Here is a 20,068-nt window from a genome sequence, read left to right as displayed (position 1 = left end):
TGTTTTTAATTGCAGTATAGTTGCTTTACAATGTTGTATTAGTTTCCGGTGTATAGCAAAGTGGTTCAGTTGAACATATCTGTTTTTCAGATTCTTTTCCATTATGGGTTATTACAAGATACTGAGTATAGTTCCCTATGCTATACAGTAGGTTCTTGTTGGCTATCTGTGTTACATATGGTGCTGTGTATAGGTTAATCCCAAACTTCTAAATTTATCCCTCTCCTGAAATTTTTCATAATGAGAAATTGAGAAAATGTGTCTGTCTCCCTCCTAAGCCCTATCCCCCCTGCCGCCATGTGGAGATTTCAGTTTCTGATTTCTCTCTTTTGAAAATTAGTAAGATCAGACACCCCCACATTGATTGGAGCTAAGTAGAGGCTGCCTCTTTTACACAGAACATGGGCTCTACTTTGCCATCGTCTCCATCAGCTCTGATTCATTCACTGATAAAATTGCCTGGCCCCGGTAAGCCTGTGAGTTTGTATCTCTTGCTGTGGTGCCTAGCCCATTTTACGGGTGAGGTTCAAGGAAGGAAGCCAACTCTTCAAGGTCACGCACCAAGTAAACAGAAGAAGTACGACTTGAATCTAAGCCACTAACTTCAGGTTTACTGCTATTTCCATGGCAGCTCATTTGCCACAACCAAAGCTCATTCTTTCAGTCATATTAACAAAAAGGAGAGTGTTGAACCTGGCAGCCGTGTATGTTCTCAGATTATGTGCTCCAGCAGTTTTTGCACTGCCTTTCGTACCAAAAGCATGTCTAATTTTTCTTCCTCCACTTGACAGTGATTTGTCCTGTATGTAATTGAGCAGAGAGTGTGACTGGGAGGAGAGAAGTAGACGATCAGCTCCATGAGGACAAGCACTATATAAATGTCCAGTGACTAGGATGTGAGTTTTGACTGATCTATATTAAATTTCCAGTGCTTGCATGTGTGTAGACATTAAAACATGTGTTGAGTAAAGGGAATGATTGTCCCCTGCAAAGATCTAGGACGTCCATCTCTGCCAACTAGCTCTCTGACCTCTGATGAGGCACAGTTTCTTGGCCTTACAGTCCACATCTGCAAAAAGGAGGGGTGAGTGTGATTACATCTTTAAGGACTCTTTAAACTCTGAAATTTTGACTTCACAGAAAAGTCCCTGTTTTCAAGCACTCGTTACCCAACACTGCTGCCTTTCAGAAAGCACTTCAGTTGGTTCCCTAGGCATGTATTTGCCATGAAAGTGACTGAGCAGGTCCTGGAGGCCAGTCCTGGTGGTTACATACAAGGACCAATTTTTGCAGTGGTTGATAGTGGTTAATAGTTGAGTTCAAATCTCAGCTCCAGAACTTCTTAGTTGTTTAACCTTGTGTTCGTGTCTTTACTTCTCTGTGCTTCATTCAGTTTTGTCACCATCAGATGGAGATAACAGAATCTACATTGTAAGATTATGGAGAAAGAAATGAGATAATGCATGAAGAGAGTCTAGCACAGAAAGCATTCAGTAAATTATAGCTGCAATTATTTGACAAGTATAAATCACCAGCAACAAAAGAAGGGAAACTAAATAAGTTGAGATAAATGAGATAAAGTCAGTGGGATGAGTGGAAACTCCAGACGGAGGAGCAGATTTGCCCAAGCAGATCTAGGTGCCGAACAGTCTTAAGTTCTAGCTTGGATTCTGACGAGACATTTAAGTGAATATAGGGAATAGGCAGTTGGGTGGAGCAGAACTGTAGATTTAAATGAGGAGTATTACACTGTGAAGTGAAGAAGAGAGTTTTTAAAAGGAGAAAATGGTCAAATTTGCCCAACGGCCCCATCATTTATCTGGTTGCACTGACCAGAAACCTAGGAGTTCTTTATTCATCTCTGTTCTTTCTGTCCACATTCAGTCTGTTGGGAAGTCCTGCAGGCTCTGCTTCAAGCTTTATCTCATCCATTTTTCTTCATTTTTTAGTCCAGGCCACACCCATCGTCTCAGATCACCTCAGCAGTTCCTCCCTGACCTCCCCTGTTCACTCTTGACTTCATAATCCATTCTCCACAAAGCAGCCAAACTGATTTAAATAAAAAAACAGAACAAAACAAAAAAAACACCAGATCACAGCAGTCCTGCTTAAAAAGCCTTCCTATGATTTCCTGTATACTCAGCATAAAAACCAGACCTTTTGAAAAAATCTTGCCTTTCCTGCCCTGCCTTGTCTGACCTTGCCTCCCTGGCTCCCTCCATTCAGGCTACTTGAGTCTTGTTCTTCAAATATGCTAAAGGGCCCTCCGGCCTCAGGGACTTTATGCTTGCCCTACTTGAGTAAATATACAAGATTTTTGCATGACTCACTTTCACGCCTTAGACTCAATGGATGTGGTTTGAATGAGAATTTGGTAGTCTTAAGGATTTTTAAGCACGAGTGGACTTCACTGGCTTGACTTAACTTGCAGTCTGTATTGTGAATTCAGATTGTGGTGTGAAGACAGGTTCCTTCCTTCGTAGAAATTTTAAAGTTATTTCCATGACAGAAGAAGTTAAAGAGGGGAGAGTAAATGAGCAAATATTTATTTAGAACCTACTGTATGCAGGGCAGCATGGGGGAGGCATTGAGAGAGGGAAAAAAAATCACAGATCTTGATTAGAACTGAATTTGGAGCCTTAGCTGTGGGAGCTTGGACACCTTTTCTGAGCCTCAGTTTTTTCCTTTCTCTAGGCAGACCTGGATCCTTTCCTGAGGAAATGTGATGGCCCACCGCAGGGCCTGTGGAGCCCTTGGCCTTTTAGGAAGAGAAATTGTATGCAGCATTTAGGGTGTGGGTGCTTTTTTCTGAGAGAAAAATGGTGAAGAACCACAATCAAGGTTTCAGTGAGGTGCTGTATGTAATGTACCCAGCTCAGTGCCTGGTACTTAGTGAGCCCTCTGTGGATGCTATTTTCTGTCATTTGTCACTGGTGGACTTAATACACAATCTGTCACAATGTACTTTTACATTTACTTGTGATATTGAGAGGCAATATAACTAAGAGCATCAACCCTGGAGCAATGTTGCCTGAGTTATCTCCTTTGCCAGTTGGTAGCTGTGTGATCTTCAGCAAGGTCCCTAGGAACTCTGCGCCTCAGTGTATTATTTTCTTGTTGGCTGCTGTAACAATAACCACAAATTTAGTGGCTTTAAAGAACACAAATTCTGGAGGTCAGAAGTTTGGAATCTGTTTCACTGGGCTAAATAAAATCAAGGTGTTGATAGGGCTGTGCTCCCTGCACAGGCTCTAGGGAAGAATCTGCTTGATTTTTCTAGCTTCTAGAAGCCCCCTGTATTCTTTGTCTTCTGGCCTCTTCCTTCATCTGCAAAGCCATCAGTGTAGCATCTTCAAGTCTCTGTTCTCTGACTTTGCTTTTGTTAGCACGTCTTTGCTTTTGTTAGCACGTCTCCTTCTCTGACCCTGACCTTTCTGCCTTGCTCTTACAAGGACCCTTGTGATTACTTGGACCTACTTGAAAAATCCAGGGTAATAACCCCATCTCAAAATCCTTAATTTAATCACACCGGCAAAATTCCTTTTGCCATGTAGTGTGATTTATTTACAGGTCCCAGAAATTAGGGCATGGACACCTTTGGGGGAGGGGCATTATTTTGTCTCTAATAGTCAGCTTCCTCATCTGTAAAATGAGAATAGTAGCACTACCTACTTTGCAGAGTTAATACATATAAATTGCTTAGAATTGCTTAAAATATAAATTGCTTTGGCATTCAGTAACTGTTTCATAAGTGTTAACTGCTGTTATTTCATTCTTTTTGATGGCTGCCTAGTTTTCCATAGTAGGTGTGTACCAGGCCACTGTGGCCTCAGCCCACCAGCTCAGTCACTCTACCTTATTGCTGCTCTCGTCAGCTAGCTGGTTGTATCAGCCACTTTCTAGCTGTGCAAGCTAGTTCACCTCTTTTTGCCTGTTTTCTCAGTTGTAAAATACACATAACAAGGTACCTGCTCATAAGACTGTCATGAGGATTGAATAATATAATACATGTGAAGTTTAGAACAGTGGTTGTTGGCACACAATGAGTGTTCCGTGAGTGTTAGCTATTTTATTGTGTACCAAGGTTATGTAATTCTGTGGATGGACACTTAGGTTTCTTTTGGTGTATCTATTAATTCAACAGCTATTTGAGTAACAGTGTAAGTGCCCAGCATAGTCATAGATGCTTGGGGTACCATGGTTTCTGGAGCTAACATTCTAAGGGAGGAACAAGCAATGAATGTATAAGCAAGTAGCATAATTCTGGATAGAAGAGATGTGGACCTGTTTTGGATTAGGTGGCCTGTGTGAACTTCTCTAAGGAGGTGACAGTTGAGCTGAGACCTAAAGAATGGGTCAGGTGAAGAGTTAGGGGAGGAAGCAAAGAGAAAAACTAATGCCAGAGTCCTACAGCAGGCGTAGATGTGGTGTTTTCTAGGATCGGGGAAGGTCAGCCTGTCTGTAGCCAGGTTACCAGGGAGAGAGCTGGATGAGATGAGGCCAGAGGGGTACGCAGGGCTGTGGGTAAGGAGCTGGCATAGGGCACCATTGAAAGGTTTGAGCGGGGGGGAGGGTATAGCTCAAGTGGTAGGGCATGTGCTTAGCATGCATGAGGGCCTGGGTTCAATCTCCAGTACCTCTAAAAATCAATAAATAAGCCCAATTACCTCCCCCCTTAAAAAAAAAAGGTTTGAGCAGGCCAGTGGCATCTGGTTTAAAAGATCTCTCTACCTGAGATGGGGACAGTGGGTTGTGGAGGGGCAGGAATGGAAGCAGGGAGACCCAGTTTTATACATGAGTAATGGTGGTTCCGAGTAGGGTGGTGGCTGTGCAGGTGGAGGGAAGTGGATGGACGATGCTGTGAGTATCACACTGTACATGATTTTTGTGCCCACTTGAATATTTCTGTAGGATTGATCCCTAGAAGGGAATTGCTGCATTAGAGTACGAGTCCTAATAGCCGACATTCATTAAGTACTGACTGTGTGCCAGGTACTATTTTAAGTGCTTTTCATGTAATTGAGCCATAAATAAGCAGTAGTCTCAGGGCCCCTAGAATGTTTAAGGATTAAAAACATAAACATGATATTCCGTGTTGTTGGTAGTTGAATAAGAAAACCTCTAGAGCAGTCAGTCTGTGGAGCTCTGTAGGATGTAGGGGTCATGGGGAGGCCAGGTGGCTGCGTGTGATTTATGTCAGAGGCATTTCTGTGGACCAGTTGCTCAGAGTTCAGAGGGAGTACTTGCTTGAGTCTGCCCTGATAAGGAAGGTCTTTTTGAGGAAGCGGCCTTCAAGTTGGGGTTTGAAGTCTGGAGGAAAGGCTTGACTGGGCAGAGAGAGGAAGAGCAGGTGCATGTCAGGTGTGTGGAATGTTGTGATTTAAAGTCTGCAGGTAGGAAACTGAAGGCAGGTTTGGGAGTAATCTGGGAAATGGGAGAGAGCCAATACAGAATGGATTTAAATGCCCACTGTAGATTTTTTTCTCTGTCAGATTTTTTTTTGAAAATCAGAATCAAAACCCGTCACTGGGCTCTTTTCTACTTAAAACAATGGGTATTGAAGAGATGTTTAGTAAGTTAAGTAACTTTTATCGAGTGTCTCTTAAATGCTAGGGACTGCGCTAGGTGGGTTTGCCCACATATTTCACCAGGTGGTCAAGGACATCGAATGACATGAAGTCAGAATTGCTATCTCCATTTTGCAGATGAATAAACTGAAGTTTAGAGAGATTGTGCAGTTTGTTCGGGTCACTCAGTTGGGAAGTGGCAGAGCCAGAATTCAAAGCTGTCTTCCGACCCAGAGCGGGTGGCGACGGGCAGCGCCCGTTGCTGAAGGAGCATCATGGAGAACAGAGCCTGAGGAGAAGTTAGTGGGGTTGGAGGTTAGGGGGCCACTAGTAACATTTGAAGATACACGTTTCCCAGAGGCCAGCTGGGCCACTGTAGCTGTATCCGTGTGGTAATCCAGCAGCCAAACAGGAAGAGACCCTATCACTCAGACTGAAAGAACATAGAACCTGGAATTCCAGACACAGCAGTGTCGGCCAGGTGACGGGAGGGCTCGGAGATGAACTCTGACAGCAGAAGCCTAGAAGGTACAGCTAAATGCAAGGGTGCCCAATCTTTCTGATGGCGAAGGTTTGATATGTGCACTATATTCTCTGTGGAAACAGCTTCTGAGGTGTGCTGCTTCTCAAGGGGTTGGAGCGCCTCCAGAAATCTGCACAGCCTCCTTCCTCCACCTCTCTGCTGCTCTGCTGCTGTCAGTCTGTGATAAGAGGCCTGCTCCTTGCTAGCATCTCTGTCACTTACCTTGCTTGTATGTAGTAAGCCCTCTTCCCAGTTCCCTCCCATTCTGGTGAAGTGGAATTGTCGCTTGAAAGTCTCCTGCCTGCTAGGCTGTGGTTGGCAGTGGAAGGGCCCTATAGGAAAAAAAAAGCAGTAATGGAAAAGCTGAGACCCAGACATCCTCCATCATTCCTGATCCATATCATGCTTGATTTTCATTATTTTTTGACATAATATATACCTCTCTGTTTGTTTGTCTCCTTTACAAAATACAAGCTCTGAGAGGGCAGGGATTAAGTCTGTTTGTTCTCCACTGTATTGCCACACCTTGGAGGGGTACTTGGCATATAGGTGCTCAATAAATATTTGTTGAATGAATTATTCTCTGCAGGATGGATTGGAGCCAGTCTTTTTTCCCTAGATTTGAGGCCTTGATGCTTCAGTGCAATTAGTGAAAACCAAGATTATTTCCCTGTTTTTGTCTTATTTTGTTCTTCAATGATTTGGGGCACTTCCACTGGTTTCCATCATCCCATTGACAATGTCTGCCTTGTAGGCTGCGGGCCTCCCGGGTGCTTCTTGTTGGCATGAAGGGACTTGGGGCTGAAATTGCCAAGAATCTCATTCTGGCCGGAGTGAAAGGACTGACCATGCTGGATCATGAACAGGTGAGATGTTCGCCACCTCGTCACTCTCCTTTGCAATCTCCCCTCCATCAGTATAAACACTCGCAAATTTCGAGAGTTCCTACTTACCCTTCAGGGCTATGAAAGAGGAGGGCTGGCGTTAAGGGCACTGTATTGGAGATTGACAGCTTCAGCAGCGGGTTTGAATTCAGCTCCACCATACCCTAGGTGGGCAGCCAGTGGGGACTCGCGTCTCCTTGTTGAGCTTCCCTATTTGTAAAGTGGAGTAAATGTCTCCCTTGGAGGGTGATTGTGAGGAGTACAGGAGTCGTTTTCCAATTTGTACCCATAAATCCCCTGAATAACTGATTTAAAATGCAGAATTGCCCTGGGGCATTGTTACGGTGTAGCTTTCACCCCCAGGGATTCCGTTTTAGAAGGTCTCAGGTTAAGGCTCAGGGATAAATACATTTAATCATATTACTATCATTTTCCTGGCTGGAATATATACATTTAAGAGGTATCTCAGGGAAAAAAATTTGTATCTCAGGCGATCTTGATGTAGATATTTCACAGACATTACCTTGTAAAACACTGGATCAGAATGTATGTGGACTGCTTAACACAGTGCCTGCATGTAATAAGTACCCAATAGTTAATAATAATTATACAATATAATGCTATTTAACTGAAAATATAACCGTGGTGCCCAACTGCTGTGTTGCTTTCTCTGACCTGTCTTTTCTCCAAGATGGGAATAACTGCTTCTTTGTTTATGTTCTCATGACTCAATGACATTTTGGTTTTCTTTTATAGAAAATTTGAAACATATTCAAAAGTAGAATAACATTTGACACCCCACTTACCTGGCTTCTACAGATAGCAGTATTTTGTTACTCTTTTTTATTAATCTTTTTCTCCTGTGCTTTTTTGGGATAGTTTTTTAAAGCAAATTCCAGAAATTATGTCTGTTTTTAGGTAAACTATTTCAAAGATTGTCTTTTTGATGTCACATATTATTTGTGCCTTTCTTTCCTTTTAAGCAGTGAGCAGGGGTCTTGTCTCATGAGAAGTAACTAGTACACTCAGTGTAAGGTGTAGGCTCTGTAGACAAAAAGTAAATGTTAAATGACATCTTAAAAAGCTCACCCTGTCTGGGGTTTCAGGAGAAAATAATATCTGGAATCTTTTTTTGTTTTAATTCTCCTGAAATATGAAGAGAAACATGGGTTGACCCACTTAATATCTCAGTCACAAATGGATTTTGACTTGAATTCAAAACCTTCTAAGGAAAGAAAATCCCTGCAAGCAAGCTGCCAGATAATTGTAACCATCTGAACCCTGACATTCCCCCAAGAACAGTGCCCCCTAGCGGCAAGAACACCCCATTCAGAGGAGGATTTTTTTTGTTGTGGAGAGGGTAAGACCTGAGGAAGAATGGTTCCAAAACTTTGAGGCCCCTGGTGTAGAAAAATGAAACTGCAGTGGGGTGGTAGCTTCCTAATCTGGTGGGTAACCTGAGAATGGGGGATGAAGACAGCACTGAGGGTGTGTGCTGTGGTTCTGCCACCACCTCAGTACAGGGACTCGTGCTCCAGCGTTGGAGTGAGCAGGCTGACCGTCAGCCCTTACCGCTTCACTTTAGGGACTTGTAGTGCCTCCTGCTTTCCTTCCACTGCAAAGCCTGCCTCCTCTGACTGGGTTTCAAAGCCTAACACAGGGCTTCTCAGTCCCATCTGTGCTTTAGAATATTTGGGGAGTTATTTAAAAATAAAAGTTCTCCAGGTTAAGTCTAAAAGTCAGGGAGGATTGAGAACCACTGGCTTCATATAACCTGGTCCCAGTCAATTTACCCAGCCTGACTCCCAGCTCATAAATTTAAGAGTTCATGAACACTTTCCGGGTGGTCTGCCTTTTGCAGTTTGCTTGTGCTTTTTTCCTGACTAGGAACATCCCAGGGAGATGGTGCTGTGTAGTGCAAAACCTCTGGAACCATGCAGACTTGGGCTCAGATCCCACCTTCTTAAGTCTGGGTAAGGGAGTTAATCTCACAGAGACTTAGCTTGCTCATCTATAAAATGAGGATGGCAGTTCCCACCCTTTAGAGTTTTTCATTTTCTTTATGTCAGCAAGCATCCAAGAGCATCTGCTGGCTACCCTGAAGTATTCTAGGTACTGACGATACAAAAAGGCACAAGATTTGATTCCCATTCTAATTTTTTTCCCAGAAAACAGAGCAGGCTACGAGACTCAAGTTGTGGCAGGGGGACATGAGAGGCTTCCTGGGGTGCTGAGCTGAGTTTTAAAAAAACAAGTAGAGGTTTATCAAGTTTTTAGGAGCTGTGTTTTAGACAGGTGACGTTAGCACAGAACAGCATGGTAGAAATGGAATGTAACAAGCAGTTTGGTGTTTTTAGAGTATGAAACCCAAAGTAGTAGGGGGCAGGGGCAGGTTGCAGGTACAGTCCAAGTCAGGAAAGGCCTGTTTGAAAGCTCTGCTGTTAGCTTTTGCTTTATTCGTCTAGGTGGTGAGGATTCATTGAAGAGTTTCAGATGGGGGAGGGGTGGCCTCAGCTTTGTCCTTTCTGTAGATCACTAGTTACTGGGTAGACTATGACTGGCACAAGATATGGAGCCAAAGACTACGTAGAAGGCTGCTTTAGTAGTTTAGGTAAGAGGTGAAGAGGGTCTGAGGATGGCGGTTGGTGAGAGAGTTGGCAGGAAGTGCACAGAGGTGAGGTATACTTAGGTGGTACAGTCATAGGACAGCATGTGGGGAAGCAGGGCATAAGGACGCAGCTGACACTGTAGGTGCTGGACGCTGTCCGAACAACTGTAGTTATAGGATATCATTTAGTCCTCAGAACAGCTCTGAGATGTAGGCAGCATCATTCCTATTTTACAGATGAGAAATGGTGGAAAAGGAAGTGAAATACTGGATCCCCAGGGTCATAGTAGTTAGTGGTTCCACCAGGACCCGGGCAGTCTGACTCCTGGCAGAGCCCATGCGCTTAGCCACCTCCCCTGGTGGCTGCAGTGTCAAAGATACAAAGACCAGGTTTCTGGCTCTGGTGATGGGATGGGTGATTAGTGAGCTCATCAACCAATCGCATGTGGTTGGCTTGTGGGATGTCCAGGAGGCAGTATCTGGTGGGCAGTTTAATATAAGACTCAGATGGATCAGGAAGCAGTACCAGTCAGAGCAGTTTGAAAAATAACAGCAGATTTTGGTAGAAATGAGAAGGCATTGAGTTGGTGTATGGAATTCTCCAGAGTGAAAAGGTGAGTGGTTCCGAGGTGGCATCCTGAGAACAGCCACACCTCAGAGGCCCGTGTAGAGACTGGAATGGCTGATGAGGGAGGAGGAGAGCTGGGAGGAGCGGAGCACAGGTGATACTGACTCACGCTGCTGGAGTGATGAGTAAATGCGTTGTGTTTATCACCGTCCGCATTGTACATGTGGTCCCTTATACTCGCTCAAGTCCCCTCATTCAAGTGGTTGAACCAGGATTTGAATCCAATCTGAATCCCAGGGCCTTGTTCTTAAGCACTATGATGTACAACATCTGTGTAATGAGATCCCTGAGGAAGTGGGGTAGGGGGTGGGGGGGTCAAGGCTACTGTTAGAGGGCTGGCCTTGAAGGGAAGGACCAGCTTGTTTTCTTGGAGGAAAGATAGTAAGGGAGAGTGTCTGCTGCGGAGAGTTGGCAGGAGAAGAGGGAGATTACTTCTGTAGAATCCAGTCTTAGTGAAGGTGGCAAGGTCATACATGGAGATGAATGGTCACATTAGATGTTTGATGTGTGAAGAAATGCATTTTGAACGGTGGAATCTGTAATCCCACTGGTGGCTGTCAGGTGATTATACATCTGTCTTTGAGGCTCTTTTCTGCCGGCATCCAGTCTTCTGGGTGAAATAACCCTCTTCTCCAGCCCCTGCTCGCCTCTCCTCCTTTCTGAGTTTTAGTTGAATTTGAGTTTGTTTCAAACATTCTTAATTGTGTCTGATTTTTGCATTGGTCTGACTTTTAAACCACTTATAGGCAGGAACTACATCCTTTAAACTACTTACGTATTTCTCTGAATGCTTAGAGTTGGGCACATGGTAGGTATTTGGTTAATTCTTCGTGTTGACAGTTACATACTTTTGTTAGCAGTTACAAATTTTGTAGAAGCATGGACTGTTTTGTTTAGAGTGAATTTTCTTTATGAACACAAGGGGGTGCTCTTTAACCATCGTTGCTCAGTTTAAAAAAAAAAGTTAAACGTATATTTTAAAGCCTCAGAAGGAAAGTGTGTAAGGAGTCTGCATTGGGCACATTCCTGTAGGGATGACAGTAATACAATTAGGTGGTGATATTTTAGTTATTCTTTAAAATGGAAAAGTTCATTTGTTCCCCCGCCCCCCCCCCCCCCCCAATTCAAGTATGTAAAAAAAAATTCTTCCTAGGTGTCTCCAGAGGATCCCGGAGCTCAGTTCCTGGTGCGTGCTGGGTCTGTTGGCCGAAACAGGGCCGAAGCCTCTTTGGAACGAGCACAGAATCTCAACCCCATGGTGGATGTGAAGGTGGACACTGAGAATATAGAAAAGAAACCCGAGTCGTTTTTCACTCAATTTGATGCTGTAAGTTTCATAGGGAATGTAAAGTCTGCTGCAGAAACTAAGCAAATTAAAGCACTGGTTATATGTATACCATGTATACTTGAGGGTTCGACTCTCAGATCTGAGCTTTTTCCCATGTAATTTGTGAGCTGTTCTGTTCTGTAGTTTTAGTGTATTGCCTTAGTAGATTGAATGTGTCGGTAGGTAGATCCAGTCTGCTGAATCTGCTGCAGCTGCCAGCGGATTTCTGTCTTTGGGTTTCTTCTTTGGGCATGTTTTCCTCAAGACCAGCTTTTATCATTGATGTCTTATCTTCCTTTCAGACTCTTTGCACATAGCTTCTATACATTTTATTACACACGTTTTCTCCAGAACACCTAACAAGTTGGTGATTAACTTATGTAGCAGAGTCATTTGTGTGTGTGTGTGTGTGTGTGTGTGTTAGAAATATCAAACTACAGCTTGTGTTTGTCTTTGCAAGAGCACACCTGATCTTGGTCTCTCTGTGTCTCTGTCTTTCACGCAGCCGCTTTGGCCTTGTTGCCACAGATAACAAGACAGAATCACTATAGTCATGAGCCAGATGAGGCATAGCCAACCTCATCTGATTTCACTGCCAAATCTATGCAGAGGTGAAAGTATAAGTTAAATTCGGTTTCAGTATCTGTGACCTTTTAGGCACGGTTCCCTGTACCCTAGAAAAGCTTAACAAATGTTGGCTAACTGAATTCGTCACAGATAATCTACTTGTTTTTTAATTGAAAAGCCCATTACATGAGAGGTTAGAATTTGGGTTTGGTAGTTTGTTTTTCCCACTGTTGTATTTCTTATGTGCATCTGTTCAGATGTGGGCTTGGAATGATGGATCATCTATGCACTTTGTTCTGTTAAAAAAAATTCATTCTATTTTGTAGATCCAGGTATTGGAACATTCTCCATTTGGACATGTCATCTTTGTTTCTTTATCCATAGTAACCACATTTGGTTTACTCTAGGTATCCCTTGAACTTCTAGCAACTAGAAGCTTTATTAGAACTGAAGCATGGTTAAAAAAAAAAAAAAGAAAACAACTGAAGCGTGGGGCCATTGCTGGTATATACAGTGCATGTGCACTAGGCAAGCGTGACTGCCTCAGGTTTGCGCTGTGTTTGACTGGTCCTTGTAGGTTTTAACACTTGCCTTTGACCTCAGGGCTCCATTTAGTCAGTTGATTACATGTTCAACTGTAGCTGCCTTACCTTTTAGATTTGATTTTCCCTTGGGTGGCTGCATCCTTTGGATGGTGCCAGTGGCTCACATTTCCCTGTGAATGTTATTTCAGACTGCCAGACAACAGCAAAGAAGTTTATCAAATGAAAATATCCTCCCTGTAGTTTCTTCTCCAACTTACTATGTTCAGAAGAAAACATGTGCAATTTAGAAGTCATCTTCTTGGCCCTGATAACAAAGCTTCTCCTGAAAAGATGGTGTTTTATGCAGTAAAACTTAGCCATTTCCACTACCTCAACGTATTGGAACACAACCTAGAGGCCTCAGAGCAACACTGATAGTTCCACCGAGTGAATCACCAGCTCATTGTCTAAGTCTGAATGGGAGGTCACTTGGTCTGTAACCTTTTCTTTTGTCCTTAAATTCAGATAAAGTTTCACATCGAAAACTGTGGAAAAATAATCTCAACAGGACTTGTTTATCTTCTTTATCTTAAAATTATCAGTCAAAAGAAGGGGGAAAAATGCCCTTGTATTTAAACATGACCTTTGGGTAAATTTAAAAATGGTTTTGTTTCTCGCTGTAGCCTGTTCTTCTTTTCCTTTTCATGAAAACTATGAAATGTGGTTTATATATGTTCCTGGATTAGAGGAAACAAATTCATTGGATGGCTTTTACTTTATAGCTAAACACATTTCGTTTTGGTTGCAGAAGGTGAAGTGATGGTCTCATGATTTACATTTTCTACACACTGAAACTTGCAACTTTTCTTTTGTCTTCTAACCATAGGATCCAAAGAACCTGTTGTACCAGTTTGAAACTGGCTCTAGACATGCCCAGAGAGACTGTTCATTAAGATTTATTTAGACATCAGGGCAGTGATTCACAGTCTGCACAACTCATACCCAGCCACTTTCTTTCTTTCTGCAGGTATGTCTGACTTGCTGCTCCAGGGATGTCATAGTTAAAGTTGACCAGATCTGTTACAAAAATAGCATCAAGTTCTTTACAGGAGATGTTTTTGGCTACCATGGATACACATTTGCCAATCTTGGAGAGCATGAATTTGTAGAGTAAGTTTTGGGAGAGGAGGAGAGAACATAGCATTTTGAAAATACTGTTTTATTCATTGGTAGGAAATGAACCATGTAAAGAAAGTATTTTCCTGTAATACTCAGGCCTTTGGGAAACCAAATCACTAACAGCTTACTGAATACGTAGATTGTGTGTTCGGACTTGTGGGCGATGTGGCCCCTGCCTTCCAAATTGATGGTCTCCTCTGGAGCATGAAGAAAGCAGTTCTGAGGCAATCAGGGCACACCACGTGGGTATTTGATCAGCCTGGACTTCAGGTGGTGAAGCCTCACTTTCTATTTAGATAAGGCTTGCTTGGATTGTAAACATTTGTTCCCCATCTTGGGCGTGTGTGTGTTCAGGTTGAGAGATAGTAAAATGAGTACAAAATAGTTAGATGGATAACTCTGGAAGCACATTGAGCTGAAGCCTACCTTGGAAAAGCTCCAAGGTCCCAAGACTGCTCTGGTGGAGCAGACAGGCCTCCTCCTCTCATTCTGAACATTGAGGTTGCAGACCAGGGTGATTCTCACATGATGGGACCTGCAGTGTTTTGAACTTGTTAGCTTCTAGGTGAAAGATGGCAGATGATACCAGTACTGTAAGACTATATGACTTGGTTTTGGGGCTATAAGTTTTGAGCACTCCCCCTTGCTGATGAGAGGTAAAGAGAGACCCTGTGCCGTAGGTGAAGCCTCAGACCAAGAGTCAAGAACTGCTTTCTTTTGTTCAGCTTCTCAGACAAGTCTCTGTAATTTCTCCAGTCTGCAAGTTTCTTGCCTGTAAAGTCAGGATGGAGGAGGGACAAACATGTTCCAGATCTCTTGTAACTCTAATGGTTTATGACTGAAAATGTAGTTCTTTGGGCACATTATAAGTGGATAAAGAAGTCGGAGTAAAGACCAGGTCATTTTAATGTGTGCTCCCCATGGTTGGGGGAGGAATTAAGTTCAGCTCTTTATTTCATGAGTCGAGTGGAACGTTGACAAAGTTTACTGAGAGCTTACCGTGTGCTAAGCAATTTCTTATTTCTCTTTGAATAATCCTGCAGGGATTATTTTTCCCACATAGTGGGTAAGTGGGTAATCAGTCGGTGGGCTGAGATTTGAACCCAGATCTGTGTGAGGTTTTTTGGGGGGGGGGTTCGGTTTATTTATTTGCTTGCTTGCTTGTTTGTTTGTTTATTTATTTAAATAGAGGAACTGGGGATTGAACCCGGGATCTCACGCATGCTAAGCACATGCCCTACCACTGAGCTCTACCCTCCCCCGTATGAGCTTTTGCTCTTAACCACCATCCTGTTCATCGAGCTCCTGATGCTCTTTTTGTTCAAAGGGCATGATTTATAGGATTGAACTTGATTCCCTCCTCTCATCACCCTCTAGGGAAAAAACCAAAGTTGCCAAAGTTAGCCAAGGAGTAGAAGATGGACCTGATACCAAGAGAGCCAAACTTGATTCATCTGAGACCACCATGGTCAAAAAGGTATGTGTCCTGGGGGGCGGGGGGCATGTCAAGGGTCAGAAACCCTGGGGCCTTGAAGGGTACAGGCTGCAACAATTGGCAGCAAGGGCAGCTAGTGGGGAGGCTAGACAGACTGGGCCAGTGCTTGTGTCATTTAAAGTGGGGGCAGCTACGCTTAGTGTCATCCAGCTGTTGCTACAAGGGTCTGTGGACCTAGTGATGCCAAATGTGATTTTTTTAAGAGAATCAGAAATGTAGATTTTTTATATGTTCTGTCCCAAACTTTTTAATACCGGAAACCTTCTCACCTTGAAACCAACACCTCCCATGCAGTTCCTGTCCACCCTGAAGAGACTAAAGAGAACATGCTGCAGGACCTACTTGCTCGGTGGGCCACCAATTTGGACTTCAGGGTATGGAGTAATATCAAAAAGACTGTTTTTGAGCACAGGCCATTACTCTTATAGAAAAAAAAAAGTTTCTTTTCCCAGATTCATAGACAATTCAGTAAGGTCCTAAGTGGGCAGGGAGACAGTTTAAACTTGAATTGCCTAATTGCTTTTTTGCTTTTTTAAAATAAATTTTTTTTTCATCAAATAACCTTTTAAGAAGAAAAGTCTCAGTGTTGACAAGTGTTATCAGATATGTATGTATTTTTTTTTAGCATAGTTTTGGTTAGGGGTTTAGTCTCTACTGGAATCGGTGCCGGAATTCAGTTTATAGAAAGGGGAATGGGAAGGGAATCAGAAGAAGATAGTTTCGTAGCTCGTGTTGGAATCTGAGAAGGGAATTCATGCAATGGGGAAAACGAGGTGAAGTGGCTAGAACTCGTTTTGTTGAACCGAGAGGAAAGACATGGCCAAGCCCATATTTACTCTTTGCTTTGTAGATTTAAATGTTGAGAAAGAAAAACAGCTGATGAGGGCGTCGAGTTAAAATTGCTCTAAAGGGGGGATTCTAAGAGTGCAGAAACCACAAAAGAGACTGTAGAAAACCACAAAAGTGGAACTCTTTGAGTTTCCCGCAAGGCTGCTTTGGAGATTTTCTTTTTCTTGCTCTTTATGTTTGTATTGGAATAGTTTGATGCTGTGAGTGTGATACAGAGGAATTATTAAGCCCTAATTTTAGGGTCTATTCACAGGACCATAATTATCCAGAGTGAACATTGATGTTTTGGCCAAAACTTGGGTCCTTTTCTTTCTTCCTTTCTTTCTTTCTTTCTTTCTGAGGCCCAGTCAAGCTTTATCTGAATAGCTCCGTGAGTTTGGTGGGGGGAGATAAATTGTTAACTAAGGAGGAGTACAAAAGCAGCTTTGTGGGTGCTGTCAATTTATAAATCACACCCTCTTACAAGTGTGACACTTGGCCTTGGTGTGAAGGGCTTTATGGCTTAAGGGCCTTCTCTGATTGGGGCGGGTCTTTCACATTCAAATGGAGAGAGCCCAGCTTTGTTAGCCCTTCACAGCTGGAAGTTTCCTGGGAGTCAATTCTGCTGGTGCCCACTGGGGCGGATCTGGAGACCTCTTTTGGGAGCCACTTTATCTAGCTATGAGGAGAATGTGGGCAGCCCTGGCAGGCACTCGGCGGCCTTCGCGTACCATTCCTAGGGCTCTCCAAGTCACAGCTCTTTGTGCAGCCTCTTCCTACATGGGGCAGAATTTGAAGGTATCAAAATATTCCCCAGCTGACATTGTTAGTCAGCTGTTTCACTTGGACAATTCAGGCTTGGATTCCAACCCCGAGCCCTTAAGGTTGCGAGGCATTCAGTGCATTCCTGATGACAGCCCCTGGGATTCCGAACCTTGCCTTTGTGCGGCCTCACCAAGCGCGCTCAGAAGGACTGGGGTGACACGGCTGGGCCCGCGGCTTTGCCACCTTGTGATGACATGCCGTCTCCATTTTGGCACTGACTGCTCCATGATTTCGAAGTTTTCTCTAATTCAAAAATTCCTTGATTTAGATTCTGCTCTTTTGCCTAAGGTGTACAGAATAACTAGTTGGGTTATGTTCAGAGTGCAGGATGGGGGTGGGGAAGCAGCCATTTCCTGTTTCCTGTGAAAGGCTTCTGGTTAGGGTTCCCTTCCCCTCCCCCCTTTCCTTAGGTTCAACCAAATGTTGTAAAGCCACTTTTGCTTCAAGGTACACATTGTGCTCCTAAATTAGAAATGTTAAAAAACAAAGAGGAAAAACAGCTTGTGGTTTTCACACCGTCTAGGAAGGCGCTGGCTGGGCCTTTCTAGCACCGGTGCCGTCATGCCTGGACAGTAGGTGCTCAGGAGTATATTGTTTGCTTCCCTTGGTGCCCAGAGAAACCAGGAGAACAGAGTTCATCAGAAACAAGTCTTGGGCACAACCCCAATGTAGGCACAAACACATAGGTGATGAAGGAGATTGCAGTGGTTCTGTGATGAGGAAGTGCCCAGAGAGGTTTCCCAGAGGAAGAGTTGTTACAGTTGACATGTAAAGAATGAATTACCAAGCACCTAAGCCAGGACTGGCATTTAGTCACAGGGAAGAGGATGGAGAAAAAGCACAGATGTAGGGGCAGAGGGACTCTGGCTTCCTTTGCTCTGAAACAGCCAGCTCTTTCTGTATCTATGAGTTGTAAAATACCTACTTTGTGCAAGGCACTGTATTGGGTGCAGGGAAGCACGTTAGTCTCCTTGTTTCCATTTACTGCTGACAGTAAAGCTAGAAGTTCAGTGATCCACCCAAGATCGTGCAACTCTGTAAGAAAGAATAGATGGGGAGAGAGGGTAGGCAGTGGCTGAGGGCACAGGCTCACCTTATGACTCACAGGGTGAATCCCCTTGGAGTTTCTAGGATAATTTAAGATTTTATGAGGATGGTGGGATAAAATATGTGAAATTTGGAACCATTCCAGAAAACTCTGGGGATAAAAGGCCACCATCGTACTCCCATGTTCCTGCCCCCCCCCTTATTGTTAGGGGCTAGATGGTGGTGGTTACTCTCCATAATAGCTCTTTAAAGATTAAACATAAAGTAGGATTTGTTTCTGACATGCCAAGAAATACAGATTTAATTTTACCACAGCTTCTGCAATAGTAGGTAACTAATTTGGGCACTGGTAACCCTTTTTTCATGAATTAGTTGTGAAATTCCACAGTTGAGTAGTGATTCATTATTTTGATCCCCCTCTCTGGGCAATTTGTTGACAATTCTCTCATCCTCCTCTCACCCCCATCCTTAAAGAAACATTCCTGATGGCTGACTAGTTTAATTCCTCCCCTTTTATGTGGCACCTTTTTTTTCCAAGTTTAGTTGATGTACAATTTTGTTAGTTTTTTGGTGTACAGCATAGTGATTGCTATACATATATATGTGTGTGTGTGTATATATATATTCTTTTTCAGATTCTTTTCCATTAGAGGTTATTACAAGATATTGAATATAGCTCCTTATGTTATACAGTAGGTCCTTGTTTATTTTATGTATAGTAGTGTGTATCTGCTAATCCCAAATTCCTAATTTATCCCTCCCCCTCCCCTTTACCCTTTGGTAACCATAAATTTGTTTTCTATGTGAGTCTGTTTCTGTTTTGTAAATAAGTTCATTTGTATCATTTTTTTAGATTCCACGTGTAAGTGATGTATATTTGTCTTTGACTTCCTTCACTAGTATGATAATCTGTAGCTCCATCCATGTTGCTGCAAATGGCATTATTCTTTTTTATGGCTGAATGGTATTCTGTTGTATAAATATACCACAACTTCTTTATCCAGTCATCTGTTGATGAACATTAAGGTAGATTCCATGTCTTGGCTACTGTAAATAGTGCTGCTGTGAATTCTGTGGCACCTTGACTTGTAATGCTGATTGCACTTCAGATTACTTGTCAGTGTCTCTCCCATTAGAGTCTAAGCTCCTTGTGGGCCAGGCAGTTTTGTTCACTGCTGTGTTCCTAGTGCAGTGCTTGGCATACTCCTGTTGAGATGTTCGTTCAGTGTAGGCGTGGCTGTTTCAGCACCATCTCCCTGGAGGAGATAATTGTCATAAAAAGGAGTTATTCAGGAGGGTGGGTATAGCTCAAGTGGTAGAGTGCATGCTTAGCATGCACAGAGTCCTAGGTTTGCTCCCCAATACCTCTTCTAAAAGTAAATAAATAAATAAACCTAACTCCCCCCCCAAAGGAGTTATTCAGTTAACTGTTTGTGATCAAATAAATGGATTAATATTATAGTATGTTAGTTCTCATAGTTTAGGGTATTTGAGCTCAGCTGACAGGAGGCTTTTAAATAAGACAAGGGGCTTGGCTAGGAATATTTAGAAGTAAGTCATTGGATTGCCTATACCAGAACCTGCAGGCCAGAGAGGTTTAACACTCTGCTGATTGTCAGAATCACTTGGTTTGGGGAGAGAGGGGCAGGCAGGGAAGCATAGGGTGCACATTGCAGAGAATTTGGTGGAATGCTGAGTAGTAGGTTTTGCAGGTAAGACAGTTATGGAGCGTGGGGTGGGTGCTGGTGGTGCCTTGTCTCACCCGAGAGAAGTTTCTGTGCTCTACAGATGAGGAAAGGGGGTCCCTCCCAGCATCACAGCACAATCCAGTCTTTTTTGTGTGATATTTGATACACACAAAAATCATATGACATCAATGCAAGTTACGGATTGTAACAAAACAAACATTATCCAATTTAAAAACCAAAACGTTTCCAGTATTATCCATACCAATCTGTGTGTTCCTTCTCAGTCTTCTCAGGGCTGCTGGTACATTTGTATGGATTTAATAAGGTACCAGAAGGGGTGGATATACATAGCCCTGCTTGGCATGGTGTTTTACCATG

The 20,068-nt window shown here is 43.2% G+C and overlaps 1 protein-coding gene across 3 annotated transcripts in view; it reads left to right on the top strand.

Moving 5' to 3' along the window:
* The window catches only part of SAE1 (SUMO1 activating enzyme subunit 1), a 66,555-nt gene that overhangs the window by 9,492 nt on the left and 36,995 nt on the right, over window positions 1-20,068 (top strand). For 2 of the 3 annotated variants that reach the window (XM_045510623.1, XM_010946862.3), the window contains exons 2-5: window positions 6,845-6,956; window positions 11,364-11,537; window positions 13,656-13,798; window positions 15,185-15,284. In XM_045510623.1, the coding sequence (XP_045366579.1) occupies window positions 6,845-6,956; window positions 11,364-11,537; window positions 13,656-13,798; window positions 15,185-15,284 (529 nt within the window). Of the gene's footprint in view, window positions 1-791; window positions 897-6,844; window positions 6,957-11,363; window positions 11,538-13,655; window positions 13,799-15,184; window positions 15,285-20,068 lie in introns of all 3 variants that reach the window. The other variant, XM_010946863.3, reaches the window with a different exon arrangement.

Source organism: Camelus bactrianus, chromosome 9 (assembly GCF_048773025.1).
Source record: "Camelus bactrianus isolate YW-2024 breed Bactrian camel chromosome 9, ASM4877302v1, whole genome shotgun sequence".
NCBI lineage: Eukaryota > Metazoa > Chordata > Mammalia > Artiodactyla > Camelidae > Camelus > Camelus bactrianus.
This window is presented reverse-complemented; position numbering and strand designations above follow the sequence as displayed.